Source organism: Lissotriton helveticus, chromosome 7 (genome assembly GCF_964261635.1).
Source record: "Lissotriton helveticus chromosome 7, aLisHel1.1, whole genome shotgun sequence".
NCBI classification, from domain to species: Eukaryota; Metazoa; Chordata; class Amphibia; order Caudata; family Salamandridae; genus Lissotriton; species Lissotriton helveticus.
In genome coordinates, this window is record NC_136068.1 from 980141191 (window position 1) to 980159962 (window position 18772).

Genomic DNA, 18772 nt, shown 5'->3' on the forward strand with positions numbered 1-18772 from the left:
CCGGGCTCAGCGAACTTAGGCTCACTATAAAGTAAGTCATCCTCCCAGTAGATCAAATGCTCCTTGGACCCCAGGCCTGCGGCCTGGTCGGCAGCCTGCTGCCGCACACCAATGAGAGAAGGGCACTCCTTCTGAGCCTGGCAGAATTCCTCCCTGGAGGGACCACCCTCTTGCTGCCACTGGGACAGCTCAGGCAATTCCTCTAGTTCGGCCACCTGCTCCCCTGTAGGTTCCAGGGCATCCCCCTCGGGGTCTGCCTCCTCCTGGACCGTGGGAACAGTGGGGGCCGGTTTCCCGCGCCCTCTACCCCTTCCTCTCTTGGCAGGTCCCTGGGCCATTGTTCCAGGCTCCAGTTCTGCTAGACCGCCCTCTCTGGCTGTCATTGCACGGGTGGACACACAGATCCACGCAGGCAAACCCAACATCTCCAAGTGAGTCCTGTGCTCCACCTCTTTCCATGGGGAGCTCTCCAAGTCATTACCTAATAGACAATCTACAGGCAAGGCATCACTTACAACAATTTCCAAAATACCGGAGACTCCTCCCCATTCAAATGGAACTTTTGCCAACTTGCAGTAGCGCACTGAACTGTCAGCTGCCACCACAGGCCGGAGTACCTGGGGAATAATTTGCTCTTCAGACACCCACCGACACCGGACAGATGTCACGCTGGCCCCTGTGTCTCTCAGAGCCTCCACCTCCTGTCCATTGATGGTCACCTTCTGCCCGTACTTCTTAGTGTTTTGGGGCAGCAAGGTTTCCTGTGCCATCTCTTGGTCTCCTAGAGAGACAAGGGTCATCAAGGCTAACCCCTCCTCCCCACTAGAAATCAAATTCCCTCCCAAAGCTACACTGGCTAACGCCGGAGCTGGAGCAGGAGCACCAGTGGGTGCTGATTTCTTCTTTGGACAGTTTGGAGCAATGTGCCCCACCTCCCTGCATGAATAGCAAGTAAGGGTCTTTTTGTCCTGCGGGCCCTTATGGGGCCAGGACTTCTTAGGCTTGGGGGGTTGAGACACCTTCTCCTGGGAACTACTTTGGGGCCCTTTAGAAGACTCCTTTTGATTACCCGTGTCCCCCCCACTCTTCTGCTGGGGACCCTGTCCACCTTTGGCTGGGGTACTTACCACCCCCTTGTGGACCCTGGTGCTCGTCCACCGGTCCGCCTCTTTAGCAAGCTCACTGGGATCAGTTAACTTGCTATCCAAAAGATGCTGGCGCAGCTCTGGGACACATAAACTACTTAAGTGCTCCCTACTAATCAAGTGACACAACCCCACATAATCAGTAACTTTGCTGCCCTTCATCCAACCTTCCAGTGCACGCGTGTACATACTCACACACTCCACCCAAGTACTTGAATCAAGCTTCTTGAAGTTCCTAAACTTCTGGCGGTACTGTTCAGCAGTGAGCCCATACCTGAGGCACAAAGCCTCCTTCATGGCGGAGTAGGACAAAGCATCCTTTGCTTCTAAGGGTGCCAAAACATCCCTCCCAGAGGCCTCAAAATGCTTCCACAATCCTGCTCCCCAATTCTTCTCAGGCACCTCATTCATCTTTAAGGCAAGTTCATACGCTCTGGACCACGCATAAATATCCTCACCCCTCTGATAATTCTGTACCAGATCCTTTGGTATGTATACCTTACCCGCCTGTACTGGTTGTGCGCTGCCACCATTAGAACTGGACACCCTCTCTTTATATTTGAAGTCCAACTCCTTCATGCTCCTCTCATGCGCCAATTGGAGCTTCTTTTCCTCCAAAGCGAGGGTATGTCTTCTCTCCTGCGCCGCTCTCTCCTGCGCCTCTTTCTCAACTTCCAGGCGCAGTCTCTTCTCATCGGTTTCCGCTCTGAGCTTCAAAAGCTCAATCTCATGGGCCCTAACTCGCTGATTCTCCTCTATTTCCTCTGGAGACATAACCCTACTGGAGTGGTCGCTGCCAGTCCTAGACCCTGGCTTCCTCACTGGCAATTCACTGGGCAAAAACCCATTCTCCTGTGTGTCTCCCTCTCCAGTAGCAGCTTCCGGGTCACCATGTTTGACCTCCCACCAGGCCCTCAGAGCTGTCCGTAGCTCTTCCTTATTTGCGCCGCCCCTTACTGGGCATTCAAGCTGTCTGCAGACTTTTCTCAGTTGCTCCTTGTTATAGGTTAACAACTCCTGGATTTCAAATTCCACTTCCACGTCTCCATTCACGCTTGGCGCTTTCCGAGACATGATGCTTCCTAACCTTTTCAACTAAAAAGGTTTCACCAAAAAGAAAAAAAATCTTGTGCAACCTGTGCCGCTAAACTAGACTAGTGATGTACAAGAGATCACTGCCGGTCAAGTGCACTTATTAGTTCAAAAATCCGCACCGCGAGCCACCAATGTTAGAACCCGGGGTCTCTGGTTGGCAGAGGTAAGTACCTTAGACCAAGTAGGGACCCTTGCTTCTAGTCAGGGCGAAGGAATAACCCTCTGAGATAACCCCTGCTCACCCTCTAGGTAGCATGGCGCGAGCAGTCTAGGCTAAACAGAGGCAATGTGGATAACATTTGCACTTAACACAACAATAATCTCCCATCCACCACAAACTGAGACCACACAGGTAAGTATATATAAAATATGGGCCCGATTCACAGAACTAACTTAAGACAAAATCCTAAACTTACTACCATTTACGTATTCACAGAAGGCACTTACTCATTTTGGTATTCACAGAAGACACTTACTCATTTCGGTATTCACAGAAGTTAGGACTCCTAACTTTAGGACTCCTAAATGCCTTCTGTGAATACCGAAAGTCTTAAAATTAGGATTTTTCTCAATTTAGTAGTAGTGAAGTTAGGACTCCTAACTTTAGGACTCCTAAATGCATTCTGTGAATACCGTAAATCTTAAAATTAGGATTCTTCTCAATTTAGTAGTAGTAACGTTAGGACTCCTAACTTTAGGACTCCTAAATGCCTTCTGTGAATACCGAAAGTCTTAAAATTAGGATTTTTCTCAATTTAGTAGTAGTAAAGTGAAGTGAAGTAAAGCGATCTTGGGGGGGGGGGTATTCCTGGCCCCCGGGCCGCGGTGGTGACACAGCTCACAGTCGTTTTCAGTGCGCCTAGCAATGGGAAGGCCCACAAGTCCCCGGGCTGCCACACACACACGCGTGTCGATGAACACGCCGATCTTGGCCCCTCAGCAGGCTGGGTCAGCGCGGCGCTCTCAAGCAGATGAGAGAGCAGCCCACGCACTGATCGGGCAACCTACAGGATTTCACGATCTCCTCGCCACACAGCAGCTTCAGGGGGCACAGCAGGGTCCTGTGGTCCTTGGGCAACCTTTATGTTCCTGGGTTGCAGACAGGGGGCCAGCTCTTCTCAGGCCCTTGGAGATTCAAGATTGTAGACACAGCACACAGCAAAGTCTTGGCAGTTGCAAGCAGGCAGGGTCACAGCACACAGCAAAGTCCCTTTCTCCTCCTCAGCTTCCAGGTAGACAGTAGAACAGGTCAGCAAGGCAATCTTCCTTTGGTTCTCTAGCCGTCCTCCTTCCAGCCGAGGTTCCTTCTTGGTTGCAGAATTTCAGAATCTGACTTCTGTAGTCAGGGGTCCTTTCCTTATACCCCTCAATGTCTTTGAAGTTCTTTGAAGTCTTTGTGCATGGAGGCCCTGGGTCCAGTCTAAACCAGTTCTGGGGGTTGCGGAGCACTGAGGTGTCTCTGGTTTTCTTCTTCCTGTCAGCTTCAGGGCCAGAGGTGTCAGTTGACCACCAGGAGGGAGCTAGCAGGGGGAGGCAGGCCAGCGCAGCCCAGCACTTATAAGGCATTCCTTCCTCCCACCTCCCAGGCAGGCAGATGTGCCCTTTCATCCCCGGGCTGGCTCCGACCCTCTCCTCCGGGGCTCTGCAGCCCCCCCTGTCACATCCAGACCAGGCAGGCATTCCACAAACCCAGGCACACAGAAAGGTTTAGACAAGAGAACAGCCACTTTCTAAAAGTGCTATTCTCCAACACAGGATTTAAAAACACCCTTCACTAAAAGATGTGTCATTAAATTCTGAGTTCAGGGATATCTTTCACTTATGTCCCATCTTGTTCCTATGGGAGGATAGGCTGGCATCACATGGGGCCAGTCTCCTCCATGTTACTCTATGGAGCAAGAGAGCCTTACAGCAGTGAGCACATAAAATGGCTGCTGCCCACTACCAGAGCATGTGACCTGCACTAGTACATGCTCTACCTTAGCTATACACTGCACCCTGCCCAGGGGGGTACCTTGAGCCTTCCATAGGGGTGGCTGATGTGCACAGACAGGGAAGGGTTAGGCCCAGCCAGTGGAGACACTGGCCAGGGGGACAGGGCAGTCCACTGACTGCACACAGGCCCTGCGCTGGCAGGCCTGAGTCACTATTTTAAAGCTACTCATGTGGGTGGCGCAATCTGCGCTGCAGGCCCACTAGTAGCATCTGTCATCACCAGCCCTGGCACACACAGTGCACTTTACTAAGGACCCCATGGTGATACAAATATGCCAATCAGGTATATTCAATTAATATGGCAATTTACAGAGGGAGCACTTACACTTTGACACTGATCAGCAGTGGCAGAGTGTCCAAAGCATCTAAATCAGCAAAAACGAAATCCAGCACAGCATCAAAACACATGAGTCAGAGGCAAAAAGATGTGGGAAGAACCACGCCAAAAGGTGTCAGGTCTAACAAATACTGATAAAATATCGCAGTGACATTTCAAAAAGACCGGACAGTCTTTTCTTAAAAGGAAGAACAGAGGAAGAGGATCACCCCCAAACGTTATTAAATCAAGACTACTTTACTATTAAGAACATTACTTACATAGGATTGATCTAGATTGAAAAAGATAAATCAAAAATCAGAAAGATCAGAAAAATTAGTAGAATAATCAGAAATCTCTCATGCGTGGAACATTCTAATCCTTTCTAAAAACATTTTATTCTAAGTTTTACACGTGAGGTGATATTCATAGATGTTAACAATAATTCTAACTGTGACCAAAGTTCTTCCGTTGTGTTCAGACCTGTGGGTGCCAAGGTATTTAGTTCTATAATATACCTTGATTCCAATTCTGCGTAGAGTTCTTACTTTATCCCCTCTTCTTTCATGTTTAGGGGCATGGTCTATACAGAAGAATTTCATGAGATCATGGTTACTGTTATGGAAACTCTCGAAATTGCGTGCTACTGGATATGTGGGATCCTTTTTACTTATTGCACGCATGTGTTTCAAGATTCGTTTTTTTGTTGGATGAATGGTACTGCCACATATCTTTTGAGACCAGGACACTACAAACAGGATACCGTGCACTACGAGTTGCAATTGAGCAACAGATTGATCGTTCTCATTTTTTGTTGACCCTTATGTTGAATGCTATGGTTATTGACTTTCTGGCTGTACTTACACGCCTTGCACTTCATACAAGGAAAAAACCCTGTTATGGGCTCTTTCCGCCTTGCAGATGTGACGTAGTGACTGGATACCAGATAGTCATTCAGGGATTTGCACCGCCTGTGTGTAATCAGTGGTCGTTCTGGGATGACTAACTTGAGGACAGGATCAGCTTTAAGAATGTGCCAATTTTTTGGGAAAATAGGCATTAATTCCGGTGTTCCAGAGCTTTATCGGGTGATCATTCTAGCGGGCTGCACTGTATTTTTAAGTCCTCTGCTCTGAGATTTGGGGACAAGAAGCTCAGACCTATTTAGAATATCTGCCCTTTTCGCAGCAGTTTGTAAAACATGTTGTGAATATCCTCTGGCTTTAATTCGTTTAAGGGCCTCACTCTTAGCAACATTATATTCTTCTAGGGATGTACAATTTCATTTTAACCATAGGAGTTCTCCATACGGGATGTTATTGGTCATCCTTCTGGGATGGAAACTTTGCGCATGTAAAACGGAATTGCCCGCTGTAGGTTTACGGTACAAGCAGGTCATGATTTTTCCACCTGTTGCGTAGACTTCAAGATCTAAATAGATCTTGTTTCATCGATGTGGAAAACGATGCAGTTGTGCATTTGTGGGGGTTTGCAACCCCCCCACGACCCGCCATTGTCAAGCGGCTTGGGTTCTTCACGAAAACGAGTGCTGGATATATAAATATATATATATATATATATATATATATATATAGCCAAATATTTGGTAAAAAGTTATTTGATCATTTCTATCTCTTTCACAAACCCTTTTTTTAAAGAGAAAGGTGAAAGAAAATATGACAGTGTAGCCTTACAGGCTGCCCTTATGTAAAAGTGAAAACAGCGTCTGCTGTATATATCTTTGTTACCCTTATTAGGTCTCGACTGGTGAAAGCAGCGTGCATGCGCTGCTCTCGTCATACGAGAGCTGCTTGCAATCAATACAGATTCCAAAGCTCTTGGAGGCGAAGTTGAAGCCCTGCCCATCTTTTTGATTGGTTCGCATCATATTGTATACAAAACACTGGCTTTTCATTGTAAAGGAGGCTTCTTAGTCCCTCCTTGTTGCCGCCTTGTCTCCTTTTGGCCCCGCCCACCGGGATTTGATCTTTTACGTGCGGCGTGACACTCTCTCCTTCATTAGTCCCTACACACTTTTTTTTCTTCATTCTGCTTTGGCAAAGTCACTTAAAGTGAAAGCGCAATCCGAAATTAAACATGCGGCTGACTTTGCGGTACCGTGCTTGTTTTACTTGTTTAAGTTAATGACAAAGATTCGTTTGGCGCGTAGACCCACCTAACCCAGTGTTTGTATTCCGCACCATAGAACACTGCAAGCTGTCTAAGAATGCTCGCGGGCGCGCGCTATATAGGTACTGCTATAAGACAAAATTGCTAAACTAACCAATAGGTCTGTATTTGATATGCTAATGCTTGGCATGCACACATGCTGCTTTGTTACCACGCTTTGGCTTTGCCATTGGTCGTTTATTGTCTGGTGTGTTTATAGAAACAAAAATTATTTAGGATATTCACATTATAATGCGTTTAAATGCCTGGCGAAGCCTCACCATTAACAAACAGTGACGAACCACCTTTTGCCCCAATCAGGTTGCGGAACGGGCAAGAGACGCAGTGGCCATAGGTGTGGCTAGGGAGGTGGGCGGCGCATCAGGGTAGTTTGCGCTGAGTCTTGTTACAGAGGTAGGCTAGTGACGTCGCATGTACCACAGTGATGGAGCAGGGGCAGTGGTAGGGGCAGCGGGGTTAAATGGGAAGAGGGATTTCCACCCGTGAATTATCTGGAAGGACCAGAGAGCTCTGCCTTCCGAATGACCCGGAGGGCAATGAAGGGCCGCTGCCCTTTCGCCTGTCTGGGCTGAGGCTCCACACATGGATGCGCTGCCCACTTCCAGGTAAGGACATCTCTTTATCAGGTCCCCTCATCGTCCCCAACCCTCGACTGCATCACATACCCAAGACGCAGCGTCACAAGGGAGTGTCTGATGGGAGGCCTACTGTGTGATAGCGGTCTCAGAGGTCCTAGAATTAAATCACATGGGTGTGGATGCCCTGTGCCGAGGAATTGACGAGCATTGAACTTGACCGGGGACGAGGAGGCCGTCATTCAGACGAGTTGAACTCTGCCCCCCTGCCTGTCCTCCATGAGTGCACTGCTGCCCCTTCATGCATGTCTCGCCTTCATGCATGTGTGCTCCAGGCAGCCTTTCATTAATTCTTGCATTCAGCCCTGTTTGCAGTTCTTCCACTCACTATGCAGTGAAACCTCTAGGCTTTGCGTTCCTTCATGCAGTCATTACTTCCTTCATGAAGTAATTCTTGCATCCAGTCCTTTATGCGATTCTTCCATGCTCCATGCATTGAGATCCCCAGGCTTTGTATTCCTCATGCAGTTCTTCCTCCATGCAGTCATGAATTCATCCTTGCACTCAACCCTTTATGAAAATCTTCCACTATTGTATATCTGAGGCTTTGCATCCCTTCATTCAGCAGTTCCTCCATGCATTCACGCCTTCCTCAAGTTCATTCTTTCATTCCAAACATTTCCTCGTTTGTTTGACACATAAACTCTCTTATTTCTGGCTTTCTTAACTTCATCCACAGTATCACACCAGTGTTCCTGCATTTATTATTTCCATTTGTAATTGTTATGCATATATTTATTTCATTTGTGAAGGTGTTTTTTAAGGTTTTTGTTTATTCAGTCACTCCTCTCTTTACATGCCATTCATTTTGTGCGCGTGCTCCTTTATCAATGCATCCATGATGCATCTTGGCGTCACATAGGATTCCTTGGGGCTTATTCCCTGCACATGCCGCCTGTTGCTGTCGGTCACCCCTTTCCCTTTTGTTGTTATCCGCACTGGCTAAATATCTCGGGCCTCATTTATGAGAAATGACGCATCGCTGCGTGAAAGCAGCGATGCGTCACTTCTCAGTGCGTACTCCTTGCGTTATGATTGATGCGTCATATTTATAATATGACGCATCATGTCGCAAGGAGTTACAGATACGTCAGTATTTCTGACGTATCTGTATGCGCAAAAGTGACGCATAGCTGGGGTGTGTCACAAAAGTGACGCAACTCCAGCAATGTGTACTTTCACATGGGCATGTCCCATGTTGTTAGTGCCTGCGTCAGTCTTATGCCTGCCATGAAGCAGGCGTAAGATTTTGACGCATTAGCAGCCAAGAAATGGCGCAGTGAAATCTTATAGATTTCACTGCGTCACTTCCATGACCCTTTCTTGCGTCAAAACGCCCCCCCTTGCATACATTATACCTGGCGCAGGTATAATGTGGCGCAGGGGTTTACAAAGTGACACATCTACCTAGATGCGTCACTTTGTAAATATGGCGCAACAAGGCGCATTTATACGCCTCTAGTGCGTGACAAAAAGTGACGCACCGGCAGCGTAAAAGTGACGCACAGCCTCATAAATGAGGCCCCTCGTGCGTGCGTGCACCGTGAGCGTGCCCTTTGCCGTGTGCCCTGAGGTGGTCAACGTACCATTTCTGTACAGTGTTCGCCATTGTCACCCAGAGTGTTTTTACATTGTAGATATTACACGCCGGCTGTATCAGCACCGAATACTGATAGGCCAGGGTTAACTGAGCTCGGGGGATTGTCAGAGTAAAACGTGCCATGCGTGTAAAGGCTTCCGTGTGTGTGTGAGCATCCCACCCCCTGCCGTTCCTAATGATTGTGTCAGAAGAGGGAGTGGAAGGAGGGAGAGGACAACAATGGGCTTTAGTCGCTAACCTTGAGGGTGTGTGCGCACCGATGGCTTCGGCTCGGCGGAGCCTGCATCTGCAGAGAACGCACACACCGCAGCGAACGTACCACAACCAGGGCGCTGCTCATTCACAGACAAGCGTGTGCTAGACAGATGGCAAAGAACAGAGGGTCCTCGCTTTGGGTATTTCTTATGAATCCGCCTGGGGGTGGGGACTGACTGTTATTTTGGAAGAGGATAGCTGCTCCATCTTTTAAAAAAAAGCATTAAAAATGATATAGGTCTCGCCTTTGATTAAGTTAAAGCCATTTGCTTTGCTATACAATACCATTAGCAAAGCAAATGGCTTTAACTTAATCAAAGGCGAGACCTATTGCATTTTCAGTGCTTGTTTAAAATGCAATCTGAAGAAATTAGCCAATGTAGCCTTTCTTATAGGCTGCACAATATTCTTGAGTGTTCCTACAGGCCTTTATTATGAAAGGAGAACATCTACACTCAAGATATATTATGAAATGTGCTCTAGGATCTCTGCATGTGAGCATTCGGTGCTTATGGCTTCAATGGAGATTCCCCAGAGAACTGGGGTTACAGGCAAGAAACCATATCTTCTTGCAATTTCTATCAGTCTTTTTGGCTGTCAGACTTGTAATTGATGGGACTGGACTACCTTGACAGGATATAGCCTTTCACAATGAAATACTTTAGCTGCTGAATGGTAAGGCTGTGCAATTATGCTTTGCACAGACTTCTTGAATAATAGCCTATTTTATTTTTATAATTGTATTAATAACTGCAAGCTGCCAGTTTCTGGATGAACTATTGCAGGACATCCAATAGACTTGAGGTTGCAGGACAGGAGTCACTGAAGAAACAACCTCCTTTCTCTCCACAAAAGCTATAGGTATAAAATGAACACAAGTCAACTAAATTCATTGAGGTGTACAGACACAGCATGCTAATGTTTCACCCTAGCCATACTCTGCTAATCCACTTCCGACATATTGACAAATGTTTTTTTGCTCCGTTCCTATTTGGTTTTATTGCCATGATACTTCTTAAGATTAATGTTGAGTACTCGATATTTAGTTCATGCAATGTTATCACGGTCACTGATTTTCAAACATGATGTAAGCCATTCGGTTGTATTGATTTCTAATCTAGTTGGCTTATGTTTCTTGGTTTTAGCATTGTAAACTTATTTTAAAGCAGGAACTAACTGTATGAAGTACAGAATATTTCATAGAGCAATATTTGACCTCGGCCTGGACCTGAGAGATGGCCACTAACCTTTAAAGAAAAGTAAATATTTATTTGTTGATTAATTAAAATCATTACAATCGATAAAAAAAACATACATATGCAGTAAAAAACGACATTATAACTTCAAATTCCTAACAGTTCCTAACAGGTAATATATGTATTACATAAACCTGCAAATTAGATGATATCAATAAACTTTACAATCTAGGTAAATGGCAAATTGTAGAGTGCATTTGTGCTGACATTATAATCACAATATAATCAAACTAAAAATCAAGCGTCTTTATTCTCTGGATATACTTATTACCTAGTTTATAAGACCACATCATCACAAGATAATAGTTTTTTTCCAGCTATTAAAATAAACTTAACAAAACGAAAAGTCATTCGTGGTGATACGCCAGTAAGGCATGTGATGGTGACATTTCTACAAGATCTTATGCCCAATTCATTAAAAATGGATTTTAATAGGAATTTCCACTCATCTAATAATTGGGGAGACAAAGTTACAATATGAACTAGTGTTTCATCACATAATCCACACAGCCTGCATACTTTGGAGGGCCATTTTTCCCCATTTTGGGAATCCATCCTTAGATGGGTAACGCCCAAACCGTATTAACATAAATCTGTTCTTAAAAAACGGTTTTAGGTAAGACAACTAACCTTTAATTATCTAAGAACATGGAGTGTTTCTTAATTATCCATAACACTGGCGATCTAGTTTCTGGTAGCAATCAAGAAAGTACTTGATGCAATGTTTAAGCCATGTGTCATGTGGTAACGAAGGTGAAGTGTGCCGGACGGTGGATCAGCTTTGGCAATCACTGTAAAGTTTTATACCTCAAGTTCAAAACTAGAAGGAAGGCCATTGACTATCCCAATATGGGACCTGTATTAAGCTACCAGAAAAAGAAACTAAAAACACTTATTGAAAGTAGATCTTTATTCTCACAGCAATAAAGTTTACATTGAAGTGCTTAGATTAGTTTTGTATAAACATTAAAACATTGAAGGTGTGTTATATGTACGTAAGGTTAAGAAGTCATGATTAGAAAGTCTTGGTGTAACGATTAGTACAAGGTATGGAAATGGGTACAATTGAAGCATGATAGAATGTAAAAGCCCAGCCACTGTACAAACAGTCCTCTAACACCCACCAAGCTTCCTGTTCTGATCTTTAATCGGAGTATGCCAGAGAATTCAGAACTGGTGACTTAAACACACAGCAAAGGATTTAACATGGTGGGCCGGGACAGAAACTCAATGTATTCATTCCTAATCTGAGTAAAGTAGGCACCCCGACCCCATCGCTTCACACTGTTTATGGGGCTGCCTTACGAGTCAAGAATCCATAAACACTACATCTTTCTGAATTTGCACTTGAGGAAACCCGACGGTTTACACTGGACGTAATACCCTCCACCCTTAGATTCTCCAAAGCACCATTAGCCCATGGTCATATATGTATATTTCTCAAGGTACTTTAATTACAGTAAAATCACAGCCCCAAGGTTGATGTGACAGATTTGTAGAAAAACATAAAAGCATCACACGCTGCACTGCAGAATCACAGAATGAGAGGCAGCCGGATCCAAGGCGTGATATCAGGATACAGTTGCTGGTTAGAGCTTGGATATTTAAGAGCCACCTGCCACCATCATTTATTCTGGGGGAAGAAAAGAAATTGGTAATGAGGAAAAGATGTAAACCAAGGTTCTCCATACCTACCAATCACTGTAATTCTTGGCAGCACCCCCCAGGTCAATTTTTTTCAAATCTAAAACACGGATTTACAGGTAGTGTTTGCCAGCTGTGACAGCATAGTATAAAATGTAAGAAGAAAAAGTATTCAATCAGCTCTCTGCTCCAGTGATTTGTATGCAACTATTTTTTCAAATCTTTAAAGGGGCAGTGACAGCTCAAGGATTTCGGGGGCCCTGGGCCAAACGTATTTTGGGGGCTCTTATTCGAAACAGCTTTTGAATTTACGAACCAATGTCAGCTCTTTCATGCACTCTTTGGCCAGCTCACTTACAGTGCACAGGCACACTGTCCAAATTCTAAATGTATTTACTTATAATATTCAGCGATAGTGACGAATTTTCGATATTGTATTGCAGCAGCTCACTAATATTACTGCAAATAAATTCTTTGACAATCTGTCATTTCTCATGTGTGAGCTCATCTTTAGATCTAAAAGGAACTTTTTTTTATAGATGTTGCATGAAACATAAAAGCAACATTTCTTTGCAAACTGACTGTAACAGACTCTCACACATCACCCACATTAAAACAGATTAAATTAAAATTGTATTTAAAACAATCTGTTTATCAATTATTCAAAGTCATTAGGGCAAGATTCTGCAGAACAGAGCTGGCTCTATCAGGGGCCCCCTGAAAGGCTGGGGCCGTTGGCAAGAGCCCACTTTGCCCATGTCTTAAAAGGTCTCTGTATTCAGGGTGATCCATCACATGCTCAATATGAGAGTCATGAACAGCCACCGCCCGTGCAGGTAAGAACAGTGGAGCCGAGTTGGGGGGGATTTGACAAACGACCACAAGGGAAAATTTAATAAATAAATATTTTTCCCTTGTTGTCGTCGTCTTTCGAAATACCCCCTCACCCGGCCCCACCGCATCTACCTGCATGGGCCGCGGCTGGTTGTGTAGATATTTAAAATAGAAACTGGTGGTACAGTGGACAAGATTTGATGAGATCACTAAGTCTTCTCTAGATCCAAATGCTGACATCAATCAATCAGGGTTTTATATAGCGCGCTACTCACCCGAGAGGGTCTCAAGTCGCTGGGGTGGGGGGCAGTTCCGGATCAGTTGAAGAGCCATGTCTTGAGATCTGTCCTGAATGAGTGCAGGGTCGGGGAGCGTCTGATGTTCGCAGGAAGCTCGTTACAGGTCTTGGTTGCGATGTGGGAGTAGGCTCTCCCGCCTGTTCAATTCCTGCGGATACAGGGGACATCTGCCAGGGTGAGGTCTGTAGATTGGAGGTTCCTCTTGGGTGCGTGGAAGGATAATCTCTCATTGAGATATTTGGGTCCGATGTTGTTGAGTGATTTGTAGGTGTGGGTGAGGAGTTTGAAGGTGACCCTCTTCTCGACAGGGAGCCAGTGGAGGTGTCGTAGGTGTTGGGTCATGTGTTCGTGATGTGGTGTCCTGAGGATGAGTCTGGCTGCAGAGTTCTGGATGGTTTGGAGTTTGTGTAGAAGGGTTCTGTTGATACGGGCATATAGGACGTTGCCGTAGTCCAGTCGGCTGGTTGTGAGTGCGTGGGTGACGGTTCTTCTTCAGTCGGTGGGGGATCCATTTGAAAATCTTGCGGAGGATGCGTAGGCAGTTGAAACTGGTGGAGGCAACGGCGTTGATCTGGCGGTTCATGGAGAGGGAGGAGTCGAGGATGATGCAGAGGTATCGTGCGTGGTCCGTGGGAGTGGATGGGCTCCCCAGGGCGCCGGGCCACCAGGTGTTGTCCCAGAAGGAGGTGCGGGGTCCGAGGATGAGGACCTCGGTCCTTTCAAAGTTGAGCTTCAAACCGCTCTCTTTCATCCAGGCTGCCACATTCTTCATTCTTTCCTGGAAACAGAGTTTGGTGTCTTCTGGCTTCTTGATGAGTGAGAGGATGAGCTGGGTGTCGTCAGCATAGGATACAATGCTGAGCCCATGCTGTCTGACGATGTTGGCGAGGGGGGCTATGTAGATGTTGAAGAGTGTGGGGATGTGCGATGATCCTTGGGGAACTCGGCAGTTGATATCAGTGGGTTCGGAGAGGAAGGGAGGGAGCCTGATCCTCTGGGTTCGGCCAGAGAGGAAGGATTTAATCGAATTGAGGGTAGTTCCTTGTATCCCCTCGTTGTGAAGTCTGGCTGCCAGTGTGCGATGTGAAACTGTGCCGAAGGCTGCAGAGAGGTCCATAAGGATGAGGGCCGCAGTGTGTCCCTGATCGAGCAGCATGCGGATGTCGTCAGTAGCGGTCTCTGTGCTGTGGTCACTGCGGAATCCAGACTGGGAGACATCCAGGATGGAGTTCTCTTCCATGAAGGCGGTCAGTTGAGCGCTTACAAGTCTCTCTGTGACTTTGGCCGTGAAGGGGAGGAGAGAGATGGGCCAGTAGTTTTTCAGGTCTGTTGGGTCGGCCTCTGGTTTCATGAGGAGGGGTTTAATCTCCGCCTGCTTCTAGTCGTCTATGAAGATGCCGGACCTGAAGGAGGCATTGATGGTCCGTCCTGGTTCGGGTGCGATGGCAGCGGCGGCCCTGTGGAATATGTGCATTGGGCAGGGGTCCGTTGGGGCTTCTGAGTGGGTTTTCGTCATGGTCGTGGTGATGTGTTCTATGGTGGCGGGATTCCAGGTCATGATGGATGGCTTATCGGCGGCAGGGGGGGGGGTCCGGCATCTGTTCGTTGAAGTTGTCGTAGAGGGCCTTGATCTTCAGATGAAAGTAAGAGCTGAGCTTGTCGCAGAGTTTTTGGGAAGGTGTGATGTTCAAGGCTTCGCTGGGGGTTTTTACGAATTGCGTTATAATGTTGAACAGTTCCTTGGCGTTGGTTACGTTGATCTGGACTTTGTCTCTTATGTCCGTTTGGTGTCTTTTATGTGCTGGTGGAATTCCTCAGGGCGCTCCTGTGTTTGTTTTGTGCTTCTGTGGTTTTCTGGTTTCGCCAAGTTTTCTCTAGGTGTCTGCAGGCGCGTTTTGCTTCTTGTAGTTCTGTAGTGAACAAGGCAGCCTTCATGGGGCGTCGATTGGCGGGGCGGCAGAGGGGTGCGAGTTTGTCGGTACAGCAGGAGATCCAGCGGTGGAATACCCTGGCTGTTGAGTTTGTGTCGGTCGAGGCACTGGGGGGGTTTGGAGGAGGGTGGTGTTGAGGAGTTCCTCTGAGTTCCTCTGAGACCTTGCTCCAGTTCCTTTGTGGCGTGGGAGGATTGGGTGCGGTGGTGGTGTTGAAGGTGAAGTGGACACAGTGGTGGTCCGTCCAGAGGGGCTGGGTGTTGTGGCTGAAGTGGATGTTCGTCCCCCCGCGTAGATTTGGTCGAGAGTGTGTCCAGCTTTGTGACTGGGCATGTTGACCAGCTGCTTCAGTCCGTGGTTGGCGAGGTTGGCGAGGAGAGTGGTGGAGTCGGGGTCGTCGCAGTTGTCGAGGTGGAAGTTCAGGTCCACGAGTAGGATGTAGTGGGGTTCGCGATGGTAGTTGCGGAATGGGTGCGAGGTCCTGGTGGTCTGTAGACGAGGGTGCTGCGTAGCGTGGTCCTGGGACTGGGCTGTATCTGGAAGTGGAGGTGTTCGGTGTTGGAGTGGGGATCACTTCTGCTGGATGTGGAGAGTTGGAGGGTGGTCTTGTGTGCCAAGACGAGTCGTCCTCCTGGGCGGTTTGGCCGGTCCTTTCTCTGGATCTTGTAGCCGTCGGGGATGGCAATGGCGATGTCGGGCCGGAGTTGGCGTAGGTCCAGGTTTTTGTGAAGAAGGCGACTTCGGACAAGAGGGTGTCGATCAAGTCCCAGATATCTACGGCATGTCGGTGGAGGGAGCGCATGTTGAGGAAAATGCATGTTAGGGTTTCGGCGGGGCGTGCATCATGCAGGCCTTCGGCAGTGGAGGTGATTTTGTCAACGGTGAAGGATCTGCGGCAGAGCCTTCAAGAGAACTGTCCCTGGGTGGTGATGCGCGAGGATCGTTCGCAGTCGGTGTGCCTTCCGGGGTTGAGTGCATGAAGGGCCGCAGAGTTGTATGGCGGGGTCCCGGAGATACAGGGTTCCTGGCACTGGCCGGGTTTTGGGTCTGGACATAGGCGCCAGAAAGAAAAAATGTATACAATCTTTCCAGTATACCATATTTAAAATGTTCTTTTAACTTGCATGGTTATAAACCACCCAAAAAGACAAATATATGCAATCTACAAAATTCTACCTCAATGGGTCTTCAAAATACATCGGGGCTTATTTATGAGCCCCATGCAACACTTTTGAGCCAGTGTTGCGTCACTTTTCATGAAGAAGCAGCGGCATAAATAATGCGGCACGTTGCACCATATTTACAAAGTGACACATCTGGGTAGATGGGCTACTTTGGAAACTCCTGCGCCACATTATACCTGCGTCAGGTATTCAGGGTGGGCGTTTGCCTGCAAGGAAGCCTCGAAGAAGGGGCCCAGTGAAATCTGTCAGATTTCACTGCGCCACTTCTAGGACGACACTGCATCAAAACCTTATGCCTGCCTCATAGTAGGCGTAAGTGTGATGCAGTGCAATAGGTATAAGCCTCACCCATGCATTGCTGGAGTCGCGTCATGCTTACGTCACAACTCCTGCAATGGTTGAGTTTCGCGCCGATAGATACGTCAGGATTCCTGGCTTATCTGTCAATCCTTGCAACATGGAGTGCTGTACAGTAGATACGGCCCATGGTGTTGCAAGGAGGGCGCAGTGAAAAGAGTTGCATCGCTGCTTTACCGCAGCGATGCAACACTTTTCATAAATGAGGTCCACAGTTACTTCAGAAGTAGCATTTTCCCTCCCAATATATATATATATAAATATATATATATATGAATCCACAATCCTGAGTGCCAGCAACAGCGCACAGACACGAAACAGGCACAGACCACAAACGAGGTTTTCAAAAAAGATGAAGTGCTTTATTCCATGGATGGAGACAGCAACATGACGCGTTTCGCCCGGGGAACCCGGACTTGATCACATGACAAAACCAGAGAATCATGTGGTTAAATACTAGTTACATTCACAATAGGCTCCTCCCATATTGCAAACATAGAAAAAATACTACCATTTATCACATATATGGCTGATAAATACAAAAATTACATAAAATATAAAGATTGTATGTAAACTCAATATATAGACTAAATCCTTGTTGATAAAGGGCAAGTGCCCAATTGTGTATATCGCCAATACAAACTACATGAGTGAAAAAATGGTATAAGATATAGTAGTTGGGCCATAGTGAAAAACCAGTATCTAAAAGTTAAAACCACATCCTTAGATAGTGCATAAATAAAGTGCAAAAGTACATTTGTCCCAAAAGATTGGGAGAGAGCAATCTAATCTTCAGGCATGAAACCTGTGACAAGATGTTCCTTAAAGTGAAGAAAGTGCAAAGTGCAAAAAAGTTTTTTCAAAATCCGGCAATTTCATAAATATTTGGGGGAAGGAGTCATAATCTTTTACACAACAAGATAAAGTGCAGAGTCACTATGAAAATAAAGTGACGGAAGTTATTACAGAGGCAAGATATAGGATGAGACATAACAATCATCCCATCTATTATACGCTACAGATATTATAATCCTCAATGTTTTGTTTTGATAAAAACCACAGAGTTAGACCTTTCATAGGATTAGCAGTTGTCCTCAACATAGGGTAAAAAATTATTATTATTGATAAAAAATCATATAAGTCAATACAAAACCCATATAAGAAACAATGCATATGATAATAAGAAAATATTGAAAAGTATTTTTACAAGAAATTGTTAAGATCCTCCCCCATGTTTAGGCCATTAGGGATCTTACTGTTAAGCCTGAGTATGTATTGGCTCTCCAACTGTCTAAGTTTCTTTTCTCTGTCTCCTCCTCTTTTATGAAGAGGCACCGCATCGATAACAAAATACTGTAAGTCATTTAAATTGTTATTGTGGACCAATTTAAAGTGGCGAGCCACAGGATAGTTGGGGTCAGAGTTTACTATTGCACGAAGATGCTGCAATATGCGGTTGTATACTTGTAGTTTAGTGCTACCAACGTATAGCAACCCACATGTACATTTCAAAACATACACCGCATAATCGGTCTTACAGGTGTATACATTATTAATTTTGAGCACAGCATCAGTCAAGCCCTCAACAAAATCTGTGGTATTCACACCGAACTTGCAGGCCCTACAGGAACTACACTTCCTGAAACCAGTTTTATTGGAAAGCCAATGAGTTTTAACAATGGTTTCAGGACTAGTTTTTACTAGAGCATCCCTCATAGAGGGTGCCCGACGGAAGGTAATACTAGGTCTGTCTTCCAATAAAGGGCCTAAAATGATGTCAGTTTTTAAAATTGGCCAATTGGACTTCATGATCTGTTTAATCCTCTTTTCTTGGTTGTTAAAGGTGGTAATAAGACGAATAATAGGTTTGTCCGTCTTAACAGTGACCTCCTCTGGTGAGTCTGCAATTGAATCCTCAGTATTTATTACTGTCTGTTGAGACATCACCTGTTTAAGAGAGCCAGTAAGGGTATTTTTATCATAGCCTCTATGTAGGAATCTTTGAAAAGATCCATTGAGACAGTTGATAAGATCAA

The 18772-nt window shown here is 46.1% G+C and overlaps 1 protein-coding gene across 2 annotated transcripts in view; it reads right to left on the minus strand.

Annotated features, from left to right (window-relative positions):
- Positions 1-11382: 11382 nt before the first annotated feature.
- Positions 11383-18772, minus strand: part of CD74 (CD74 molecule) — a 106752-nt gene continuing 99362 nt past the window's right edge. For both annotated transcript variants that reach the window (XM_078653597.1, XM_078653598.1), the window contains exon 9: positions 11383-12120. In XM_078653597.1, coding sequence (XP_078509723.1) covers positions 12116-12120 — 5 coding nt within the window. In that variant the 3' untranslated portion in view covers positions 11383-12115. The remainder of the gene's footprint in view (positions 12121-18772) is intronic.